Below are 25,479 nucleotides of genomic sequence, written 5' to 3'. Positions count from 1 at the left end.
ATTTGCCTAAGCCTTATCCAGCTCAGTGTATTCCTAGTGACCTTTCCCACTGACAACTTAGTGAATGAGGGTCAAAACCAAATGATACTGAATGATCAAACCCTAAACCCCTCATTTATGAAGATTATGGAGCAGGATTGCATTAGATCACTTCACATTTGCATTTACACTAGCAAACTGAATCCCAAACCACTTTGAGATCCAGTTTCACATTCAGAGGCTCAAGGTTATGGTAATATGGTGTAACTACAGTGACACTTTTCTGAATGGACTGTTCTGAGAACAGATAGCCGGATCTAATCGTGTACTGTAACCTTTAGATCGTGTCCACTTCCACAGCTGGGATCAGAGCAGGTCGGTTGGCACAGCTGAGCTCGTTCCAGTGCTGGTGGAAATAATCTCATCCGAGCCTCATTCACTCATACTGGGGAAGCTCGTGGGGGCCAGATTGAAGTGATTTACGCAACAATGTCTCGCCAGTGGTTGGCTGTTGCAGATTTTTTGTCTTGTCTTAATCTTTGGGCAGATTAACCGACCGAACCAATTGTGTGCCTCCACGGGACTAATGTGTGGGGAGAACTTGTGAACTCAAAACAGAGACCCTGCAAACTTCATCTAGAGGAGAATATATTGCTCCGGAGGAAGTATAATAAATGTTTTTTTTTTCTTTATCTGGATACTATGATGGTCAGCTATGCACATGATATCAGTGACTGACAGGTAAGTGTCATTGAAGTTTACATTAGTGCTTGTGCTGTTAAGTGTGTGTTTTTTTTTTTTTTTACAGTATTCTGTAGATCTGCAAAATGTAGAGTTTGTAATAGTTATTAACTGGATATAAACCTACATAAAAAAAAATCAATGATATTATGTTATATTATGATTAAAATGGTATAAAATAATATATTTGAGTATATATATATTTTTTTCAAATAAATAAAATTATTCATATTCTACATTTTTAAATTGATCAATTTTCTAAATTTTAATTTTATACTCACACACATAATATTTATGATTTATTTAATAATAGTTATATGTATATATATACACACACACACACACACACACACTCACATACATACACACACATATTATAGATACAGTATGTATATATATCTATATATATATATATATATATATATATATATTTAATTTATTGATATTTCATGGTATTTATGTATACTTAATCAAATTTCAATACTTGTATAAACTTTACATATTTATTTTTTAGTTTTTATATTATACACTATATTACATTATAATTTTTGTTGTAATGTTTTATAACAATTGTTTAAATTTTACAAAAAATACAAAAATATTATTAAATAAAAAAGTACTAAATAACCAATTAATATATTTATTGTATATATTTTTTAATAAATAAAGATTACTCATATAAAAATATATACTATATTTTTTACTATATTATTATTGCATTATATATTAATATTTAATATTTAAATGTTCTACATTTAAAGCTTATACATCTACACGCACACACACACATCCGTATAACATATATATTATGCTGTTTATAATATAGTATTTGATAATATATATATAATATATATGATTTTAAATTCATGTAATATTTAATATATTTATAATATATAATATATATTTTAAAACATTTTAAACAATCTAAATGTGAGTCATGCACATAAAACTATTTATTGTTTATTTTATACACACAATATTACATTATTATAATTTTTACATTTAAAAAAATGTAATTTAAATTTCAAAATGTCATTAAATAAATTAATGAGTAGATAGATAGATAGATAGATAGATAGATAGATAGATAGATAGATAGATAGATAGATCCCTCCTCCTCTCTGCAGCTGTTTGATTTAAATGCAGTCTAATTACAAGGAGCTTGTGACTGTGACAGACGTTCAAAAACTCCCATAATGAGCAGCAGCAGTGATTGCGAGAGTATCAGCTCTTATCTCCTCCTCGCTGCAGGCAGGGCTGGGTCTGTGTCTGTGTCAGAGGAATGCACAAATAAGAAGGCCTATTCATTTAGTGTCCTGCAGTTTATGCGTCCTTGGACCCAACTGTGCATGAAGTTCAAGTCCCAGCCCAGCGCTCTCTATTACAGCTGGCTTTGCTTCAGATCCGGCCTCAGACCAAGGATTCAAGAAAAATAACCAGCGACTTCTGTGCGTGAAAAATCAAACCAGACGCTCACAACCTGACGATTAATAAACACAAAGACAGAAAGGAAATTCCTTGGCAGCTGGAATATGTGAACTTCCTCTCCTCTGCATTTAAGAATTCTTCCATCAATTTTCCACCCAAATTCTAGTATAGAATTACGCCCCTCCCACTCGGGGGCGGAGCTACACGGGCCGCTCCACCAATAGGAACGTCTCACAGGTCAGTTTTTCTCAAAGGTGGTCACGACCGTCTCCATAGCAACGTAGAGACAGTTCAGCAAGTAACGCTAGTGAACGATATCCAGTCCTTTCAAACGCAGCTGATAGTTAGCCAAAATCTGAAGTGGGAGTGTGCCGAGCTCACTCGAGCAGGCCAAAACAGCTGGAGGAAGAGAGAGAGAAGAACGGGACGTCCCGCTCAAAACTGAAAGCAAAGCAGAATGGATTTGACTGGCCGCTTGTGTTTTTGCTGACTCGAATGTGATTTTATAAATCTTAAAATGACTTTATAAGTGCGCATGTGCCTGCTGTGGAGGAGGAGGAGGTAAGATGTTTGAACTGAAGAAGATATTTATTAGTTTTTCTGTCAGATTTACTGCTTTCGTGATCTTTTAAAGTTGTTTGTCCAGCTTTCATGGCCACCTACTGCATTTAGTTTTCTTGACCCATGCTTCTGTTTGCTCCAGCCTTAAAGAAATGTCAGATGAGAGAAGTGGTCCCCCACGGGATGAGTGTTTTCGTTTTTGGTCCGACACGGTGACCCCCGTGTGTTTGGGGGTCACACCAGCAGCAGATGTGATGGTAATGACTTTAGGCCTTAGATTTGTTAAGAAAGACATCAAGAAAGCGTCGTTTTGACTTTTACTTACTCGTGCCTCTGAAATGGTCTCATTTCCTGTAGTTTTCTCATCACCAGCAGACTGCACTGGAATAAAAAGCAGCACATGGAAAAATTGGAAATATATAAGTCACGGAAATGATCAAAAATCATGGGAATTTCTATAGTGAATACTTCTAAATAGGCTACTAATTATTTTTAAGCTTGACTCTATGGTATATGCCCTTTGTGAGCATGTTATTTATTTAGTCTAAAAAGTCAAGAAACAAAATCATGGAAACTTCTAGAGTGAATATTTCTACATTCTGTTTATTTCTGGACTCTAGGGTATTCCATTGGCTAGTAATTGTTTATTTATTCATTTAAAAATGTAATTGACATTCCTAAAGTGAATATTTACTACTTTCTATTTTACATGCTTGATTCTAAGCCATTTAATAGAAACAAATGTGATTTATTGGTTAAATTATTTAAAAAGTAATGGAAGAAAAAGCGAATATTTGTACATTCTGTTTTACGCTTGACTCCAGCTTCAACAAATTGCCTAGAATTTGTTCTTTGTGAGCAGAATAATTTTATTTGTACAAGGAAAACATGACAGTTTCTATAGTTAATAATCTTATTTATTTCTATGCTTGACCTCTGCAAGGTATTTATTCGGGTCAACAAAAAAAAAAACTCGTGACAAAATTATGAATGTTTTTATAGTGAATATTTCTGTATTCTATTTATAATTAGTTTTGACTAAGTTATTTAAGTGGGCTTGAAAGTGCTTGTTTTGAGCATAATTATTTTATTTATTTATTTAAAAAATAAGGAAAATTATAAAGTAAATATTTGCTATTTACTTGTTATGCTTGACACTAGAGTATTCAGTTGGCTCTTTGTGAGCATATTAATTATAAATAATTAATCATATATAAAAAAAAACATCCTGCATTCTGAAATTATAAGGTTGTCAGCCTAATATGTTGCTGTCTCTGGTCAATAAACAACTAGCATTTGCTGTAAGTTGATATATGGCCTTCTTATAATTTTGGAAATGGTATGTTAATGTTTTAAAAAGCTATTAAGCGATTAAAATTGTTTAGAATTTTCTCTCTTATTGTGTGTGTGTTCAGATGGAATAATATCTGTGTATCCAAGCATGAAGTACCTGGAGCACCAGGAAGGTGTCCTAATTAAGAGAGGACCAATTAAATCAAATTAATCTGCCAGAAAACTCACTCGTTTGTGAACTTACCTCAGAGAAAACTTACTTTTCTATTCTTGTCCTAAATAATGGATGTCAGATGCTAAGTGTACAACATGAACTAACTGCACCGTAGTATATTAATTAAAAGTTAAGAGCATTCAGATGTTAGTTTGATGACATTGTGCTTTGTGAAACGATAATTGGAGGTTTAAAAGCAGGATAGTGCTGTTATGCCGAAAGCTAAATGTGGGATAATATGTCACCAAGCCCTACATTATTCTCAGAACAGGTTAGAGTGTTGTATCGGTTACTTGCGAAACTATTTGTTCTACATCAGTGGCGTTAGTAGTTAGGAGAGCAGATGAAACTTATGTGTTACACTAAAATATTCATTATTACTTTCCCTCAGCCTTGGGAAAATCCAGTTTCAATGCCACAATGACATACTAGCAGTTGTTTGTGACTAAAATACATTTTTTTAGATTTTGTGGTCAAGTCCTGGCCGAAGCTGTTTGGAAAGAATGAAAGGTGCAAAATTCTTCTTGTCAACAAAAAGTGATTTAGCAAAAATTCAGTTCAGAGAATAATGTGCTTTATACTGGTCTGAGGACAGTTAAAACCTCTGTGGTTACTAATGGCCTCAAAAAGACAGTTTAAAATGCCAAATACAGTGTATCATGCAGTAAGTGATACTGCCTAATGAAGGCCTGTTTGCACACACAAGTATTTCCCTCAATTCATGTTAAATGTCACTCAAAAATAAAAAAAAGTGAAAAAGTCTTATTCTTAATGAATATTTTTATATTGTCTTTAAGTTAAAAATATGTAAAAATCATAAAAAGAAAAAAAAGCCTTTCGAAAAGATTTACTTGAGAAGTGACACTGACTAGTTTTTAGATAATGTATCTTGAGTGTATTTTTTTCACTTTAAAATGATAAACATTAAAAACAAGGGCAAAGAGACAAAATACATTCATATTCAAAACAATCTATGAAAGCTATTTATTTAGTTTTATCTGCACGGTCAGAACAGTGCAGATTAAAATAAAAAAATGATGAGGTTTTAAAAAGTGTGAAACAGATCAGCAATTCATCATTTATGCAATCAATATGCAGTAAGAAAAAAATAAACATTAATTAATGTACTTTCTCTGAAAGCAAGTCTTAATATTTTATCGGGTTGTAGTGATACTTCTCAAGCAAATGTATCTTGTTTATAAGAAAAGACAAAACTGTGTTATATAAAAGACATTCACTTTAATCATGTAAACATTGGCTTTCAATTAATAACTGCATGTATGCACAAATTTGTGCGTGAAATCTGTATGCAAGTATTTTCATGAATAAACTATGATTCACCAAAAACATGTTAAAGGCTGGCTAAAGGAAAGGTTGTGTGGAAATCCCTTATATGGAGTATGGTATGTTTTATGCAAATTGCTCATTTAGAATGTTCCAAATTCATTAAAGGGGTCATATGTTTTCCTTTGTCTCTTGAATGTTACAAGCTGATCGTGCATATATAAGATCTGTAAAGTCGCAAAGATTAAAGTCTCAAACCCAAAAAGATATTCTTTCTAAAAGTTAAGACTCATCTACACCTTCCTAAAACGCCTCAATAAAACACGCCCCCACAAATCTACATCACCGTGTGGGAAGATTTACATAACACCGCCCAAATGTTTACGCAAAAAAGAAGGCGTAACTTTCATTCTCCCTGTATATTGTTGCCGCCGCCGTCATTTCGTGGAGATGCTCTCTTTCCAAATAAGGTTAAGGGCGTAGCATTTCCGTCACATGCTTGAGGTATTCGGCCAATCACAACGCACTGGATAGCTGACCAATCAGAGCACACCTTGCTTCTCAGAACGATGAGCTTTGTAAAATCAACACGTTTCAGAAAGGCAGGGCAGAGAGGAGCAACAATAATGTACGGTATGTGAAAAATAATGTGTTTTTTAACCTTAAACCGTGTAATACACACCAAATACATCGTCATATGACCCCTTTAAAATTACAATGAAGTTGAGAACAAATTCTCTTGTGTGTATCCACGCAGTTATTAGCGAGTGAGACCTAACTTGTTTCTTTCCATCCCCTTTAGCCACCATAATGCTCCACTGACACTCTGATTCGATCATGGAGGACGCAGTGACCTCTGAAGATGCTGAACCCCTGCCTGCCACCTCTCAAAACATTGACATCCACCTCAGGGAGCCAAAGGACGAGTGTCCTTCCAGCACAAGCCCAGAGCCCAGCATCCCGTCCTCGCCTTCTAATCAGCAAACTCAAGGCTCTGCTGTATCAGTGCTGCAGTCCAAGGTCAAGGCTCTCTCTGAGCGCAGAGTCGCCTGGAAAGAACCTGGAAGTAAGAACCAGGACAAACGAGTGGTTCCCGGGACCTTCATGCTGGGATACGCCCTCACAGATGCTTGGGGCTCCAGCAGCAGCGATGAAGACGGGGAACCTCGCAAGCCCCTGATGTTCATTGGCGGAGATCCTAAGCCTCAGTTACAACTCGAGTACGATCCCATTTCTTCCAAAACTTTGCTGGCAATTCCACGTGGCCTTGGAGAAGGAGCAAGCCTGGAGAACCTCTCGAACGATTCTTGCAGGGCTCAACACGATGCTTCTCCATCTGATAAACCATGGATGCCTCCAAAGTATTTCTGGAGGTCCATCGGACCAGAGATGCCGGTTCTAAATGGGTACTCTCCTGTGGGGAAAGATGGACCAAATGGAGGAACCATGGGACACAAAATGGGCCACAAGTTTCCAAGAGAACTGCAAAGGTCTGACAGCCTGGAGAGTCACCTACGCAGGTACAATCACGGTGAGGTAGGACAGTGTGGACTCTGGCGGGCCGACAGCTTGGAGAGCATGTGCAGCAGTGGAAGCTCGCTGTCCCTGGCCGAGAGGGTCGAGATGAACCGAGGTCTTCTCAAACAGATGCTGCAGAAAGCCCAGAACAAAGACCATGTGCCAGGACAAAGGATAGAGGACCCAACACACATTGGTGGTAGAGGTAAGGAGATCCATTACAGTGGGTCAATGACACAGCACTCTTTTTTTTGTTTCAAAAATATATTAAAAATGCAATTCAGACTTGCAATGACTTTAACACACCTCTTCTATGATGAACGTGTTTAATTCCTGAATTACATTACACATGGATATATTTGGGGGGGGGGCATGAAATAAAAAATACTAAGGTGGTATGACTGTTCTGATATAATAATGAAGAAAAAGCATACAAAAAATATGAAAAACTATGAAATTCTTGAAAAAAAAACGTAAGTAATTTTTATTATTTATACATTTTTGTAAATATTTTATTAAATACTTTTTTTCCACTAAATCACTTATTAATCACATTTTTATTTTATTTTTACAGAACTGATTGACTTTCAGTACATAATAATAATAAAAGAAAAATGTTTGAAACTTAATTTATAAAATTATAAAATAAATGAAAAAAGTCATGAGCTCCAACCAACATGCAGAAAAAAATTAAGCATAAAACAGGAAGTGACATCACAGATGACCCCTACAGACCCCTCATAACTGCGTCTAAACTCTAAGTTTGAACTTTTTATTTTTAAAGCTAGTCCAGGTTGTAAAATGTCATGTGGTGTGACTCCAAAAAAAAAAAAAAAAAGATATATGAATTAATAATTAACAATATTTATGAAAAAAATACATTGGAAAAAAAATATTATTTAACAATATTTTAATATTATTTTTTATTATTTTTTATATTTTATTAGGGCCCAAGCACCACGGTGCAAGGACCTTATTGGAATTGCTCCGTTTATTATTATTTATTTTTGTATAACAAATAATCATGATGTAAGTTATGTGTCATGTGTAAGTTATTAATTGTTATTGGATATTGACACCACATGACAGTTTCAGAGTAATTAAATCGAAACATCTCTTAAAAATGGTCTAAAAACATGTAAACATGAAAACCAAAATAACTTTTTCTCTTAAAAAAAAAAAAATATATATATTGTTTGTTTTTTTTACATATAAAACAAACAAAAAGAGCACATTTTTAAGAACCTGGCATATCCGTTTCAAACTCAGCTGGAAATCGCCCATCTTGTTTCCGGAAACTGGGATGTAATCGTCCTTATCTGATGTAACATAATGTACGATATAATGCGTAGCAGCGCTAATCCGAGGTAATCAGACAGGTATTAAATGCCGTTAGCGCATGTCTGATGAGATGACATTGTCCCCTTTAGCACGTTTATGGATTACACGCAACAATCACACATGACCTCCCTAATGAGGCAGAGGTCATATAGACGAGAGAGAGCTGGATAATCCAGATATGAGGGGACAGAAGGATAAGAATGAGAATTACACTGATTAAAAACTATTCACAGTAACAGTGATAAAGGCTGGGAGATTGGAAAACAGAGACGCTGTGATACTTCATTTGTTCGCTTGTTTTCCTCACTTTTGAAACACCAGATGTTGGCACAAACATGATGACCTTGGCAAGTGAGATAAACAAGAGGCTTTTAGCTGTCAGGCAAACACAGTTCACTCAACTTGAAGTAGATGAAGCAGTAGTGAAACTGTGGATAACCTAGAGTTTTGGTTGTGATGGAAAACAGGAAAAGACGCATAAAAAAAAAAAAAAAAAATATATATATATATATATATATATATATATAATATTTTATATATATTAAGTCAGTATTAATTAGGGAGGCCATACCCCCTGTAATCTGCACACTGAATGTCTCTGTGTTTGTTTCCACAGGTATCTGTGGCCTGAATGATAGTGATTGGAATTCTGGGATTTCGCTCCAAGGTAGTGAACGCAGCCAAAGGTGGGCAGCACAGATTGATGCTCTCACATTACTCTCTTGTATTTAGCTTCTCAAAGTGCTGATTAGAGATTTATTTTTTCAGCTTCTTGAGATTCTCAAAAGTAGTGTTCCTTAATTCCTTCTAAAAAACAGCATCAGCACAACAGAATGTTGAACATACAAAAAAAGTGGAATGTGAGCTCAGGAGAAAACAGCTGCTGATGCTTTTCATAAACTGAGGAACTAGATAATATCATCGGCTCTTCCTGCCGCTCCTTTAAACTCCACCTAAGAGTTGGATAACAAAGGAAATAGCTGAGCTTTTTTCTCCAAAGTAATAAAGTCAAGTCAAGTCAAGTTGAGCTTTATTGTCATTCCGCTACATGTGGGGACATACAGTGGAACGAAATGTCGTGTCTCGCAGGTAGGGGTGTGCTCAAAATATCGATTCTTAGATACATACCGATATAATAAAAAAAGATACAGTATCGATATTCTAGCCCTTAGTATCGATACTCCGCCCAGCCATTAGGGGGCGCAGCGGCGCCCGCGAGTTTCAAAAAACTCATGGAAAATGTTAAAGCAAGATGTAGCATTTAAGTGATTTCATAGTGAAATATGTTATGGCAGTACATGGTGTCACAAAAAATAATTATAAGAAGATTTAATAAGAAGTTAAGAATAATAAGAAGAAGATGTTGTGCTTGTGTGAGCTCAGACTGTACCCTTGGAAAGTTAAATGTTGACTTGTGGTAATTTCCAGATTAATACAATTTGTGTACAATTAATCAGAGCACTTAAAGTTGCAAATATTTAAGCAAAATGCACTTTGTTATAATGCACTTTGTCTTCAATAAATTGAAGAAAAATGCAGAGTTCTGTTTGTTGAGTAAATGTGTTCAGCATTAACTAATTGGCTCTGGCCCATGTATTTTTATTGAATCGTATCGAATCGTGTCACATTGTATCAAATCGTATCGAGACAGCTCTGTATCGAGGTACGTATCGAATCGTGACCTGTGTATCGAGGTATGTATCGTATCGCCAGGTTCTCCAAGGTATACAGCCCTACTCGCAGGACCACGGTGCTACATAAATACAGACATACAACAATGAAGTAAAAAACACTATAAACCTATACACTACTAACCTACTGACAGATATTAACTATAAGTGTACTATATATAAGTATTTATCAAACTAAAAGAATAAGGGATAAAAAATACAAACTATACGAATGCTTCACATAAATATTACCCTATACAAACAAAAAAATAGAAGATAAAAAATACAAACTATACGAATGCTTCACAAATACTGTACATGTGCAAAGAGGGACATTTGAGTCAGCAGCTGGTTGGGGAACAGTGCAGGATGATTTGTAGTGCATGAGCATGTAAACATACATATATTGCTGAGTCTTTTGTGGCATTGTGCACACGCAGCAGTGTGTGTAAGTGTCCATAGTGCACATAGTGTAAAGTGTCCATAGTGTAAAGTGTCCATAGTGCACATAGTGTAAAGTGTAAAGTGTCCATAGTGCACATAGTGTAAAGTGTCCATAGTGTAAAGTGTCCATAGTGCACATAGAGGAGAGTGTGTTACTACAGGTGGTTTGTACAGGCCCACTCACCTGTGTGTTGCACACTTCGAATTGCACAAAAAAAAAAAAAAAAAAAGTTCCATACAGTTTTTCTTTGGTGTGGTCAGGTTTGGGGTGGTCCATGTTTCAGGAGGTAGGGGTTTGCATGGGGTTTCAGAGGGGGGCGGGGTGGTTTGAGTTCAGGGCTCTCACAGCCTGGGGGAAAAAGCTGTTGAGCAGTCTGGCGGAGTGGGCTCTGATGCTCCGGTACCGTCTTCCTGATGGTAGGAGCTGGAAGAGACTGTGGGAGGGATGGGTGGAGTCCTTCACGATGCTGTTGGTTTTGCTGGAGCATCGTGTAAGGAAGATGTCCAGGATGGAGGGGAGAGGGGCACCGATGATCTTTGCAGCTGTGTTCACTGTCCGCTGGAGGGTCTTGCGGTCAGCAGCACTGCAGTTCCCGTACCAGACAGTGATGCAGCTAGTCAGCACACTCTCAATGGTGCCTCTGTAGAATGTGGTGAGGATGGGTGGAGGGAGACTTGCCACAACTTGCCACAACTAAAGATGCCACAACTTCTTAAAAAAAACAACAGAAAAGAAAAACCACAGGGGTCATTATCAGGAAATTTGTGATAATGTGTTCTATAAAAACTATATAAAACCCATTAAAATAGTGATGAATTGCGGCATGAAAACATGTTCGATAATAAACGTAACTTTTTTTTTTTTTTTTTACATTACACACTAAATAGAGTTTCTGATTTATGATGGTTTCCATAAATTCTTTTATGGTTTTATATTTTTTCCCCCTGATAAATTAGTGTACTTGATGTATTTCGTTTTAAAAATCGTAAAAATCCTACAATCCTAAAAAACAACAAAAATTAACAAACAAAAATAAACAACTAGTATAACCATATTTTTACTTAATAAATTAGTGAATTAAGTGTCGGACAGACTACAAAATTGGCTACTAATTTGAAGAAACAAATATGATTTGTTTTGTATTATTTTACATTATTTTTTTATTGCTGTCAAACGGTTATTCGTGATTTACCGCATCCAAAATAAAAGTTTTTGTCTACCTAATATATGTATGTGTACTGTGTATATTTATTATGTATATATAAATACAAACATATGCATGTATGTATTCTGAAAATATATACATTATATACATTTATATAGTTATATTCTTATATTTTATATAGTTTTCTTAAATATTTACATGCATGTGTTTGTATTTATATATACATAATTAATATACACAGTACACACACATATATTATGTAAACAAAAACTTTTATTTTGAATGCGATTAATCACGAATAATCATTTGACAGCACTATTTTTTACATTACACACTAAATATAGTTAAAGTTGAAAAATAAGTTCAATTGACTATGATTTCTATCAGTAGTAAGTCCTGCGATATAGCGTTTCCTGATAATGTCTCATGCATTCTGATTTATGACGATTTCATAAGCACTTTTATGTCTTGGTCTCACCATATTCCTGTTTTAGCGTAATATTCAAGCCTTTGATCATGTAAACATATGCATAAGCCCATCTAGTGCATCATAATCAGGTACAAACCCCACACACACTCAGCGTCCGTCAGCCTAATTAGTGATGATGGCCTGCTTCACTTAATCCCCCCACTCTGCACAGGAGCTGACGTGTTTATTTCTCTGTCTCTCTCTCTGGCCGGCCCACAGGGCCTTTGTGTTGGGCGACGACCTTCCGCTGAGCCCTCGCCACGAGCAGGCCAAACGACTGCTGGAGAGAGCGCGTATGAAGGCCCGGTCCAACCCTCTCAAAGCCGACCACACCATCCTACCCGTCCAGAGGGACAACTCGTAAGTTTTCCCGGTCTCTTTCCCTCTAGTCCTTGGCTTGTTGGGGTTTCGGCTGGGGGGTTGGGGTTTTGAGGCTTAGGCATCATGGGAAGGGAGGGTGACTACACGGCTCTCTTCATATCAAAACAAGGAAGCCTTCGCCTGCTCACTCTTGAGGATTTGTGTGGGGGATGTAGATCTTAAACTGTATTATTTGGTGCTGGACTGAATAGTCTTTTGCTCTGTTTGGAGACGGGCAGATGATAAAGGGAAGGGGGGAAGTGTTTGGCAAATATCTTTTTAGAAGCAACAGGTGGTGTTTTCTATTTCAGTCTGGCATATTTTATAAAGACATTAAATAAGGTTGTAACTTCTATGTATTTGTATGAAACTGATATACAGTTATTATAGAATAACTCTAGAATCAAAGAAAACAAAGATGCACATTCAGTGCTAGCTGTGAAACAGCAGGAAGCTAATGGTAGTCTGAATTTAAACTTCTAAGCTAAGTATACTGGTGGCCTCCTCCAAACTCTTCTTTTATATAAGACTACCTGAATTATACAATGTGTACACATGGCTGGTGCCTCTAAATCCCACTTCCCTGTCCAGCGCTCTGTTCTCTACCTCAGCACTTTCACACAAAGACAGATGGGCGAGCCGCCCCAAACGCCTGTCTCCTTGTTTGGTATGAAGACAAGCGGCTTGCATTGCATGGCAGCATCCGGAACAGATTAGGGCAATTTTAAATGTCACAACAAAACCTGACACGCACTGAGAAAAGAGATTTTTTTAAATTTATAAAAATAGACGTAAATACTAAAAAAAATATTTAATGAAATTAATAAATGTAATAGTGAATAAACAATTAATAATTACTCATGAATTAGTGTACTTGGTGCATTTAGTTTTAAATAAAATATTTAGAAATATAAAAAATATACATAAATAATAAAAGTAATATTTAAAAATGAAATAGTTAATAAAAAATTAATAACCAATAAAAAATTATTTTCATGAATTTGTGTAATTGGTGCATTTAGTTTTTAAAATGTAATTTAATTGAATGTTTTGGGTTAGATTTAAAAATAATAATAATTATTGATTTAGTGACTGACAGATTAAAATTCTCCCTTTTTATTTAAATGGGAACTTTGCTGAAACTGCTTTGCCGTCATGCTCTGCTACACCTGTCATGTCTGCCAGCTGTTACTTTCCTTCTTCCTAATTCCCTCCCTGCTTCTCCCTTATGGGGAAAACAGCTCAGTGATGTTGAGTACATTGCTGTCAGCTTGCTCTGGTTAAACTTAACACTTAACTGCCTCTCTTGAGATTGAATGTTTAAGACAAACTCACAGCTGTAAAGTCCCATAGGTTTCAGAACAGTGCACTAAGCTTAATGGGCATAAAAACTCCCAGTGCACAATAATACACCTGTAGTTTACTATCCCTGCAGTTTTAGCAAGCAGGGAATATTGAAAGGCACTAGTTTTGGTTGTCTCATTTTTAACAATGAGCTTATGATATCGAAATGCTTGGCGTGCTAAAGACAACCTTTCTTAAAGGAGTAAAAAAGCATGTCAGGAATGTGCACAGAGGAGCCAAAGAAGAAGAAAATTTTCCTCAGGAATTTGCCCATGTCTCCATGCTGAGAGATAGTCTGCCTGCTGCTTTGGCATGCATCCGTTTCTTCGCGTATCTAAGTGCTCAGGAATGCAACTGATTTCATATATGTGCATGTGTGTACAGGGAGTTGTTGTCCTGGGTTGGTGTACCCTTACACCAGGCTCCTCTTGCGGGGAAGGAGGGCGTGGCGGTGGTCTCCGGAAACCTTAGTGACTCCTCCAGCGGCGACTCGGCAGGTGGAACCCGCCGGAGACACGGACAGTCCCCAACCCGTGTGCGTTTCGAAGACGAATCGGAGAAGGACGCTGAGGTGCGCTACCTAGAGCGGCTACGCCAGAGGCGCAGGGCTGGAGAAAGAGCGCAGGGGCTGCTGGTGTCCAAACCCAACTTGTCGTCTTACATCAATGGACAGGCAGAGACAGGACATGGCTCGAATGGTTCAATATTCTGGAAGCCAAAAGCCAAGAAGAGTTTGTTGAATGGTCTGGAAACAGCAAACAGGCAGTGCAACTCTTGTGGGACCTTTCTAAATGAACCACACGGGCCTAACTTGAACTCAAATACTCTGTCTTTACCTAATGGGGAAGTCGAAGGGAAGAAGATACCATGTTGGGTTGCTCCCACTCTTCCCAACCAGCTTGTCCGGATCGAACAGATTAAGGAGACGTACATTGGGACGAGTCCCGCTATCGTCCACAGTGATGGAATGCATTGCAGTCCTGTGGATAGCGTGAGCGGTAGAGGAACATTCCAGAAGCTAAAGAAGAGGGTCCGGAAACAAGAGAGCAAGCAGGAACCCTTGTACGTCAATGGCCTGAGGGCTCCAACACCTCCGGATTGCAACAGTGGAACTCAAATGTGCCTCTCAAATGGACTAGCATTGCCACTCAATCCCTACGCCACGGATCCACTTGGACAGAGAATCCCAGCCGCTTGCAGCCCCACATCCAGCAAGGGACCTGTAGCACTTCCATTGCCCCCCAAAGGTGAACCATCCAGCTCCCACCTTCCTCAGCCAACCCCTCCGCCTCTCCAACCGAAAAAATCAGCTCTAAAATCCAGCTCAAAGAACCGCTCTAATGGTCAGCGGACTGTCAAACTCATGTCTTCGCCAGAGTACCACCTGGACTCCACAGAGGCAGGGGGCGCGGTGGAGAGCTGTCTTCAGGAACAGGCTTCCTCTGGATTGGGTTATTGGGAGGACAGATCTGCAATGGTCACCCCTATACCCATACTCAGGACGAGCCCAGTTCTGTGTGCTCGAAACTCACCCATACAAGGGGAAGAAAGGCTAACAGGTTAGTTTAACTACATAGGCTAATAGCAGTAGTAACTGAACAGAACTTTATCCAAAGCAACTTACAATACAGCAGGGATGTCCAAACCTGCTCCTGGGGGGCCAATGTCCTGCACAGTTTAGCTCCAACTTGCCTTCAAAAGGATAGTTCACCCAAAAATGAAAATCCTGTCATTAATTACTCACTCTCATGTCGTTCCAAACCTATAGGACCTTCATTCATCTTCAGAACACATATTAAGATATTTTGATGAAATCCAAGAGCTTTCTGACACTCCATAGACAGCAGCATAACTTCCACGGTCAAGGCCCAGAAAGGTAGTAAGAACATCAGTAAAATAGTCCATGTGGCATCAGGGGTTCAACCGTAATGTTATGAAGCTACGAGAATATTTTTTGTGTGCAAAGAAAATAAAAATAACAACTTTATTCAACGATTTCTTCTCTTCCGGTCAGTGTCCACCGCTGTTCACGAAAGTACCACGATGCAAAGAAAAGAAGAAATCAATAAAGTCAAATAAAGTCGATGTAAATAAAGTCAAAATTTTTGTTTTCTTTGCACATAAAAAGTATTCTCGTATCTATCTAAAATTATGGTTGAACCACTGTGGTCACATGGACTATTTTAACAATGTTCTTACTATCTTTCTGGGCCTTGAACGTGGTAGTTGCACTGCAGTCTATGAAGGGTCATAAAGCTCTCGGATTTCATCAAAGTATCTTAATTTGTGTTTAGAAGATGAACGAAGGTCTTATGGGTTTGGAACGACATGAGGGTGATTAATTAATGACAGTTTTCATTTTTGGGTGAATTATCCCTTTAAGTCCAACATACCATCCTTCCTGGAAGTTTCTAGCAAGCCTAAAAGACCTTGATTAGCTGGTTCAGATGTGTTTAAAGCAGCAGTCCGTAACTTTTGGTGTTCTAGTGGTTAATAAAAAGAACTGTGTGTGTCTTGCGGAAGAACATTGTAGCCGGAGCTACTTCTCTCTGTTTATGTCTATGACGAATCACGCAGGTACTGAGCTACTCCACAGTGGTACCTACCAGGACCAGTCTAAAATAGTCCAAATATAAACACTTATTATAGGTGTACCGTACTTGGACAAGCCAAAAATACGGTTTGAAAAATGGATTCATGGTGTACTCGCTTATTTTATAAATTTTGTACATTTTGAACACAAACGTTATGGACTGCAGCTTTAAGTGGGGTTAAAGCTAAACTCTGCAGGAGCAGAATTAGACACCCCCTGAGACAATCCCCCTAAAGAAACATTGGGTGTCTAGATTGGGCACAATGGTGATCGCCCGCCTTCGACTCAAACCAGCAAACTTCTGGTTACGAGCACTGAGCTTTAGTCATTTAGCTAAAAATTTGTTTTTCAGGACGATAAACAATGGCATAAAGTCTGCAATTTGTAAAGCACTAGCTGTTGTTGTGTTGCACAAGTGTCCTACCTACTAGAATTTCCAAATTTTTTAATACATATTTGAGCACACTGCAAAGGATAAAGCTAATATTTAGCACTATGAAGGTTAGATTTCAAACACATTCTTACGTAACCTAATCTAAAAATTAATCAAAGCTTTTCCCAAAATCAAGTGGCACTTCCAGGTAGACCTGTGAGCCCTGCTCCAGTGAGCAAGGTGACACCTTTGAGTGAGCACATGTGCGCTTCTCTTCACTGCGTTCCTGTCCCACTGGGGATTGTCCAGATCAGCAGATCCACACTGTCCTGTCGGAGTAATCCCACAGTGGACTGGTCGCTATTGCGATCGGCAACTATTCTCTCCCAGTCTTCTTCCATCTCCTTCAACAATGTTCCATCTTGTGTGACGCTGCTTGGAAAAGCATTTTCTCACTTGCTTTTCAGTTGCATAATGTCATATTGTTAACATATTAACATATTCAGACACCTTATCAGAATTCATTATGATATTTAACAATTTACATAGGATGTTTCATCCATTACCCTATATTACGCACAGCCATGTTTTCCATTCTTCCCTAGATGTGGAACAGCACCAGAGTACAGGACAGCTGGGATCTGATGCAACATCCAGCAGTGCTGAATCAACCCAGACTCGTCTCAATGACGGACACGTCAGAGGGCCAATCAGACCAGTGCATCACAGGGCAACTAGCCCAAACTTCTCACAGTGAGTAAAGATGGAAAGAAAGAGAGGGTGGAAATAATGAATATGCTATGTCCGTACCCACATCTCCCATAATCCCCTTTAGCACTTTAACGAACCAGATCCTTTACTAAAATGTACAATCCTTTCTCTGAACAATGTAATTTCCAGGGCCACAATCATACGGATTGCTTTGGCACTTAAGGCTCAAAGTAGGTCAGAGGAGATGTGGACCAGGCTTCCTTATGACTCCATGTTTGTTTACTACAACACTGCCACCTACTGACTGAGAATCGCAATTGCATAAACATTTATACAGACCTCACAAAATCAAAATATATATATATATATATATATATATGGTGCTGTCAAATGATTAATCGTGATTAATCGCATCCAAAATAAAAGTTTTTGTTTACATAATATATGTGTACTGTGTATATTTATTATGTATATATAAATACAAAGACATGCATGTATATATTTAAGAAAAATATGTTGTTTATATTTATATATTTAATATATAATATATATAATATAATATATAGTCAACCATCAGATCCTCTTGTCAACCCTATTGAGAAAGGGCTTCTCAGGAACCGCACTCCAGTGGTTTGAGTCTTACCTCTCTGATAGGTCCTTCAAAGTATCTTGGAGAGGTGAGGTATCCAAGTCACAACATCTATACATCACAAAATGACTGGGGTGCCTCAGGGCTCAGTTCTTGGACCACTTCTCTTTTCTGTCTACATGGCATCACTAGGTTCTGTCATTCAGAAACATGGCTTTTCATATCACTGCTATGCTGATGACAGTCAACTCTACCTCTCATTCCATCCTGATGATCCGACGATAGCTACTCGCATCTCTGCGTGTCTAACAGACATTTCTTGCTGGATGATGGACCATCACCTTCAACTTAACCTAGCTGAGACAGAACTGCTTGTAATTTCAGCTAACCCATCGCTTCATCACAATCTCAGTTTCCAGTTAGGCTCATCTACCATAACTCCTTCAAAAACAGCCAGAAACCTTGGAGTTGTGATTGATGATAAGCTGAATTTCTCAGACCACATTGTTAAAACTGCCCGGTCCTGCAGATTTGCATTATATAATATTAAGAAGATCAGGCCCTTTCTCTGTGCAACATGCAACACAACTCCTTGTTCAGGCTCTTGTTCTGTCCAGACTTGACTATTGCAATGCTCTCTTGGCAGGTCTTCCAGCCAGTTCTATTAAACCTCTACAATTAATCCAAAATGCCGCTGCAAGATTAATCTTTAATGAGCCGAAAAGAACGCATGTCACGCCTCTGTTCATCAATTTGCACTGGCTACCAATAGCTGCTCGCATTAAATTCAAGGCATTAATGTTTGCCTACAGAACCACCACTGGCTCTGCACCCCTTTACCTAAAATCATTAATTCAGACTTATATGTCCCAAAGACACAGAAAAACACTTTCAAGGACTTTTTCATTAACTGTTCCCATCTGGTGGAATGACTTGCCCAACTCAATCCGAGCAGCCGAATCCTTACCCATCTTCAAGAAATGGCTAAAAACTCATCTGTTCCATCTTTACTTGACCCTCTAACTCTAGCACTCTCTATTCTAATTGTATTTTATCTATGTCTTTTTATTAAAAAATAACAATAATAATAATAATGATCTGTATTGCGTTAGGCTAACCAAGACTTGTAATAGCACTTGCACGTTGTCGCTCTTTTGTTGGTTTTGATTGCTTCTTATGTCCTCATTTGCTTTGGATAAAAGCGTCTGCTAAATGACTAAATAAATAAATTTATATATAATGTAAAATATAATAATGTAAATGTATATACATGTAAATATTTTCAAAATATATACAGAATGTGTGTGTATTTATATATATACATAAATAATTAAACACAGTACACACACATATTATGTAAACTTTTATTTTGGATGCGTTAAATCATTTGACAGCACTAATATATATATATATATATATATATATATATATATATATATATATATATATATATATATATAATATTAACTTTTATACAGACATCACAAAATGAAAATTGCACAATAAAATAAAATTAATGAAATGTCAAAAAAGAAAACAATTAACTAAACAAATACGCCAAAAGGGAAAACCAACATCTTTTTGTCATTGGGATTTGTTCTTCTATTATTATACATGTATTAACTATTCTAATGAATATATTCATATTAATTATTAAAAGTATTATTTATTTACTTATTTTTTTAATTGATTTATTTATTTATTTTAAAAAGACTTGCCAAACCATGTAATACTGTTAATGTGGAGATTAAAATAGCAAAAAACATACTGAAATAAACCTGTTTTTCAGAGCGGGGACGGATGCAGAGCAGCGGGAGGGTCGACCCAAACTCTCCCTGCGGCGGTTCTTCTCCGCCATGGGGCTGAACAGCATGGGCTTGCTGGGAAAAGGACGATTCAGCAGCATGGATCAGCTCAGCCTGCACCCCAAACCAAACTCAAACCTGAACCAAAACCCTCGGCCAACTTCACCCTCCACCTCCCCCAGCCCCACACACAGACACCACCACCAGCTGAAGAAAGCCCCCTCGCTGCAGACTATACGGCTGGTTAGCATCTAGAAAATATCAACCTTCAGACGTCCCTCAAAAAAGATCTAGAATTTGTTTCTTATGAATTGGTATTAATTACAATCAAAGAGATACGGTAGATTACATGGATGTGTCAGTATGCTACTTTTAGAATTTCAAGGTGATAATTTAGAGAGCAGCACTGACTGTATCATTTCTCACCACTAGGGGTCTCCATTTCTCCAGCTGAGAAGATCTTCATCGGCTCAAAACCTACAAATCCCCAGAAAGAAAACAGACCGTTCCTCTGCATACACTCCAGGAGAACAGCCCTGTAGTCCAGTATTAACCAGGTACAGCAAATTACACCAAACAACATATAATATAATATAATATAATACAGTTGGCAAAGAAATGGAAATGTTGTGTTGACATTTGGTTTCATGGGAAAAAAAAAAAATCATGAATTATTCTTATTATATTTTTTAAATTCTTGCTAAACGTGAGATATACATATATATATATATATATATATATATACATATATATATATATATATATATATATATATATATATATATATATATATATATATATATATATATATATGTGTGTGTGTGTGTGTGTGTATATATATATATATATACATAGTCATAACATTTGATATTTGCTGTATATGCATGTGTATGTATATTGTGAATATTATAAATATTAAATATTAAACTACATACTAATACTAATAAATTACATATATTTACTTATATAATATATAAATATTATTTTCATACATTTTTAAAATGTTCATATTTTTATAAATATTGTAATTTGAGTCATGAATATTCTTTTAATGCTATATTATATATGATAAATATATGCTATTAAATATATTTATATTTAAATATAAAATATGTAAATATAGATTATTTATTAATTTATCTATGCATTTATTTATTTATGCAATTATTTTTTCAAATATCAAGATTTCAAAATAAAAAATAGTGATAGTTATGAGGGTCTAAATGCATACTGTCTGCTTTTCTTGTCTTGTCATTGACCTATATTAAAATATTACTATCTGATCCCATCCCTTTACTATGGTAACGCCACAGTACACACCACTTGATCTCAATAAATCTGCCTGTTTATTTGTAACCTTTTCGTCTTATGAACGATGACAATTTGAAGCATGGCATGTTCTGAGGAGCATGCATCGTGTTCCTGTAATGCTCAGACAGCTGTCGTGTTGTGCAACAGGATAAGTATTTTCCATTGACTGGGTCAGCAGCAGCAGCAGCAATAAAATGAGGGAGAGAGGGAGGGAGCGAAGATAAAAATAGAGGTGTGTGTGTCTGCCAAAGAAAGACATGGAATGCAGGGAATGATCACCCGTCTACATGCTGCTGCTATATTCAGCCTCTTGCGTGTGTTACTAGATGCTGCCCTTTAAGCTTGTGTGTTTGGGTTGTTCACAGTGCCAGATAGTGTGTTTGTCGCCGACGTTGTGATTCAATAGCATCTGTGAGTGTGTGTCGTGTTTATGAGTGTGTGAATGTGTGTCTGAGTGAAGGAGAGATAGCCAGAGAGGAATTCCAGCCCCAGTGACTGGAGACAAGCTGCAGCTTACATCATCTTTCTCCAGAGCCAGTAAGAAAGCAGAGAGCTGCTACAGATATGGGCTATAATTGGCCACTCGCTCAGATCTGACAGAGAGAAAGGGAGATAAAAATACAAGCTGAAATACAAGGAGCAAACACTGCCATACGTCTGGGGACTATTGTTATTTGACCGGCTTCCATGAAAAAAATTCACAGTTGAAAAATACAATTCTGTACAATAATAAATAATAAACTATTATATTATATTATATCATATCATATTATATTATATAATTTTTTGTTAAAAAAAATCATGTCATAAGGCCCTTTTATAATATAATATAATATATAATAATATGACAGTGCCTATATTTATGTATTTATTTTTATATATTTATTTATTTTGGACATGGTTTATTTACAAAAGACAGTTCTGTGTGCATCTTGTTTATTTAGCTTTCACAGGTTAAGATATGTTTCTATACAAAATAAATATTACACTCCTATTCTATTCTATTCTATTCTATTACATTTAGTGCTGTCAAATGATTAATCGCGATTAATCTCATCCAAAATAAAAGTTTTTGTTTACACTATAAATGTGTGTGTACTGTGTATATTTATTATGTATATATATAAATACACACACACACACACACACACACAGTATTTTGAAAATATTTACTTGTATATATTTATATTAATATAATTTATATTATATATGAATATATTTAATATATAAACAACATATTTTTCTTAAATATATACATGCATGTCTTTGTATTTATATATACATAATAAATATACACAGTACACACACATTTATAGTGTAAACAAAAACTTTTATTTTGGATTAGATTAATCGCGATTAATCATTTGAAAGCACTAATTACATTATATTATATTATATTATATTATATAAAACTACAGGAGGGTGTGTTTATACAATACTCTTCAAAAATTAGATTAATATTATACTAATGTATAAGATAAATGCTATACTTATATATATATATATATGTAACATTAATATTTAATACAATTTTGTTGTATAAATGATATACTAAATTATTTATATATATATATATTTATTGTCAATATTTAATATATAATTGTAATGTACTAAATTATATATTTATAAATATATAATTATAATTAAAAGTAAATATATTAATATAATTAAAAAATAAATCACACGATACATATTAGAAAATGCATAGCAACACATTAAAAAGATTTTTCAACAACTTTGGCCTAGTGGTAGGATCTTTCACACTCAAGAACCACTCACATTTTTCTAAAAAAATTATAATAATAAAAAAATATTAAAATAGAACTGAACATAATTCAAAATAATATATTGTAATTAGTAAATAATAAGTAACTCTGGCACTAAAATAGTTCTTTTGCACTTTTGTGGTCTTTTTAAGTAGATAAATTTGTGTGTTTTAGGGATCTTCAGCGTGCCTTGAGTGTAGAGGATGTGGGACGGCCCAGTGCGGTGCGTCCGGTAGGACGCATGGCCCAGGCCTTCCCTGACGGCACCATCCTGCTGGAGCTCTCCAGACCCCCCAATGGCCCTTTCGGCTTTCTCATCTCACGAGGAAAAGGCAGGCCAGACTCAGGTGAGGGACATCCTGCTCTTGTTTTCATACACTTCTGACTTAGTCGGAAAGTTTAAGACTAACCGGCTTTATGTTTAAGGGGTGTACGTTGAAGAAATGGGCGACAGCAATATGGAGAAGCTCTATGCGGGGCTGCTCGGGGTCGGAGATGAGATCTTAGAGGTGAACGGTGAGAAGGTGGCAGGACTCAGTCTGGACCTGGTGACCCGTTTAATGACTCAAAACAACACAGCTTCAGTCCGCGTACTACGACACAGACGCCTACAGCGCTAACTGAAGACAAGACTACCAGAACCACATTTTGTTGCAGTCAACGTAAACAATAATGTCAGAAATGTCAGGGATGAGTTCCTGTAATCAGCAGTATTACGTTTAACCGGCCTTTGGAGTTTTATCGCTATGATCACACAACGGTCCCAATTAAGGGATAGTTACCCAAAAATTAAGTGTTTTTTATACATTTTGTTACAATCCAGTTAAATTTTTTGGGTGAATTCATCCCTGTTATGGCCCCTGTTCACACCAAAAACAATAACAGTAATGACAAAATATAAAGTTTTAAAAATCATTCTAAATTTATAAAAATAGCAGTCAACAACTATAATGATAACGACACAGAGGAACAATATCATCGGAATCACTTTCTAGCTGAGGAATAACAAAAACACTGGCAGCCAATCAGAATCCATCCTGCTTTAAATAGTTTGCGCATTTAAAGCGGCAGATGACAAAACTGCAGTGTGCGTTTATAATAAACAGTGCTAATATAGTTCAGTCATTACAACTCTCAGAGAGTTTAGCACGGTAATATACATGGTTAATGTGTTAATATTACAATATACAAGGTTAATGTGTTAATAGATCTGCTACGCTACTAGAATTTCTAGTGTCAATACATCCACAGACATGCTGCTGTGCACATGCAGGAAATATTGCCGCTGCACATATAACATATATGAAATAACGTCCTTATAAAACATTCATGACATAAACCCATAGTAATTCTATACAGGTGGAGCTGGGGGAGGTGGAGGGTTTCTGAAGCATGCTGCAACTTCTACAGTAAACACTAGCCAAGTATTTGAATGTTGAGCAGCAAGCTCATTGGCTGCTGATGCGAAAGAAACCAATCAGCTACGCCATCTAAAGCGTGCGTCAGGCCTGCGCCATCTAGAGTTTCATAACAGAACTTTACATTTATTGTTATAGTTAACACTGTAGTTATTGTTTTTGGTGTGAATGGGCCTTAGTTTAAAAGTGGTACCTTGAAAAAACACGCTATTGAAAGTGTGGTCACATTAGCGAACTTTCTGCGAAAAACAGGCACATTGTCCATTGTAAACAGTGTAGAATCGAAGTCCAGCTCAAACAGAAATCACTTTTAAACCAATCAGCTTTCTGTTGGTCCATGTGGAGAATACATGAGCAGAATCTACATGGGAACTTTTTTTGCCCTCACACGAAACTGTCAATTGCGCACTGAATGAATTTCACCGACCAGCGGTAAATGTGACCACACCTTGAGTCACATTCATTAGCTCATTTTTTTACCAGAATGGTACTATCGTTACAACAGAATATTATATCTGTAGTACAATCGTGTATGAAGGACAAGGATATTTCATGTACTGAAAGTTAAACTCAAGTGTTATTGCAATGAAGGATGGTCTAAATGTGTTTGCCAAATGAACATCAATGTTTATCTATCTTCTGAACATTTTGTTTCATCCAAATCCTCCGTTACTTTTGCTTTCGGTTGTAATACGAAACCTTCTCCATGCTGCTGACGAGTAAATAGATCTATATCGTACACAGTCAAAAGAGGGTTATATACTCTTTTAGAATGACTCACGCTGCAGTCGCATTGATCATCAGCTCTAAATGCTCTTTAGTAAATTGATTGGCTATTTCTCCATGAGCCAGCACATTGTTATGTCTCTGCAGTGCAGTCCGACACCATTAGCGTGCTGTCCTGAAGGATATCAGTATTATGGTACGTGCAATGCAAAAAGCTACCAACCTAATGTATTTTGTTACATTCATTTATGTGTTCCTATGAAATAAAACAACTGGCTTTTGAGGGACAGCTTATTTTTTCCTTCATATATTGTTAGTGTTTTAGTAGGAGCAGGAATACAGTGAAGAAAATTAAATTAATTTGAGAAAAAAATG

At 36.5% G+C, this 25,479-nt stretch overlaps 1 protein-coding gene across 2 annotated transcripts; it reads left to right on the top strand.

Moving 5' to 3' along the window:
* The first annotated feature begins 537 nt into the window (after window positions 1-537).
* Window positions 538-25,471, top strand: LOC306874745 (uncharacterized protein KIAA1614-like). 2 transcript variants are annotated; one of them, XM_079424978.1, is made up of 11 exons: window positions 538-720; window positions 6,303-7,223; window positions 8,976-9,045; window positions 12,328-12,468; window positions 14,197-15,371; window positions 17,384-17,531; window positions 19,868-20,126; window positions 20,316-20,440; window positions 23,135-23,307; window positions 23,387-24,664; window positions 24,846-25,471. In XM_079424978.1, exons 2-10 carry the CDS (start codon window positions 6,338-6,340, stop codon window positions 23,578-23,580), a joined length of 3,171 nt encoding a protein of 1,056 aa, XP_079281104.1. In that variant the 5' UTR covers window positions 538-720; window positions 6,303-6,337; the 3' UTR covers window positions 23,581-24,664; window positions 24,846-25,471. The 2 variants fall into 2 exon arrangements, with proteins under 2 accessions (XP_079281104.1, XP_079281105.1); XM_079424979.1 differs by lacking the exon at window positions 538-720 and adding an exon at window positions 2,418-2,709.
* The last annotated feature ends 8 nt before the right edge of the window (window positions 25,472-25,479 follow it).

Source organism: Barbus barbus (genome assembly GCF_936440315.1).
Source record: "Barbus barbus genome assembly, chromosome: 9".
Taxonomy (NCBI): domain Eukaryota; kingdom Metazoa; phylum Chordata; class Actinopteri; order Cypriniformes; family Cyprinidae; genus Barbus; species Barbus barbus.
Note: the sequence above shows the minus strand (reverse complement) of the source record. Positions and strands in the feature narration are given on the sequence as shown.

Coding starts and splice junctions, on each gene's coding strand:
- LOC306874745 (XM_079424978.1), top strand. CDS start 6,338: ATGGAGGACGCAGTGACCTCTGAAGATGCTGAACCCCTGCCTGCCACC. Junction 7,224..8,975: donor AACACACATTGGTGGTAGAG/GTAAGGAGATCC, acceptor TTGTTTCCACAG/GTATCTGTGGCCTGAATGAT. Junction 20,127..20,315: donor CGCTGCAGACTATACGGCTG/GTTAGCATCTAG, acceptor TCTCACCACTAG/GGGTCTCCATTTCTCCAGCT.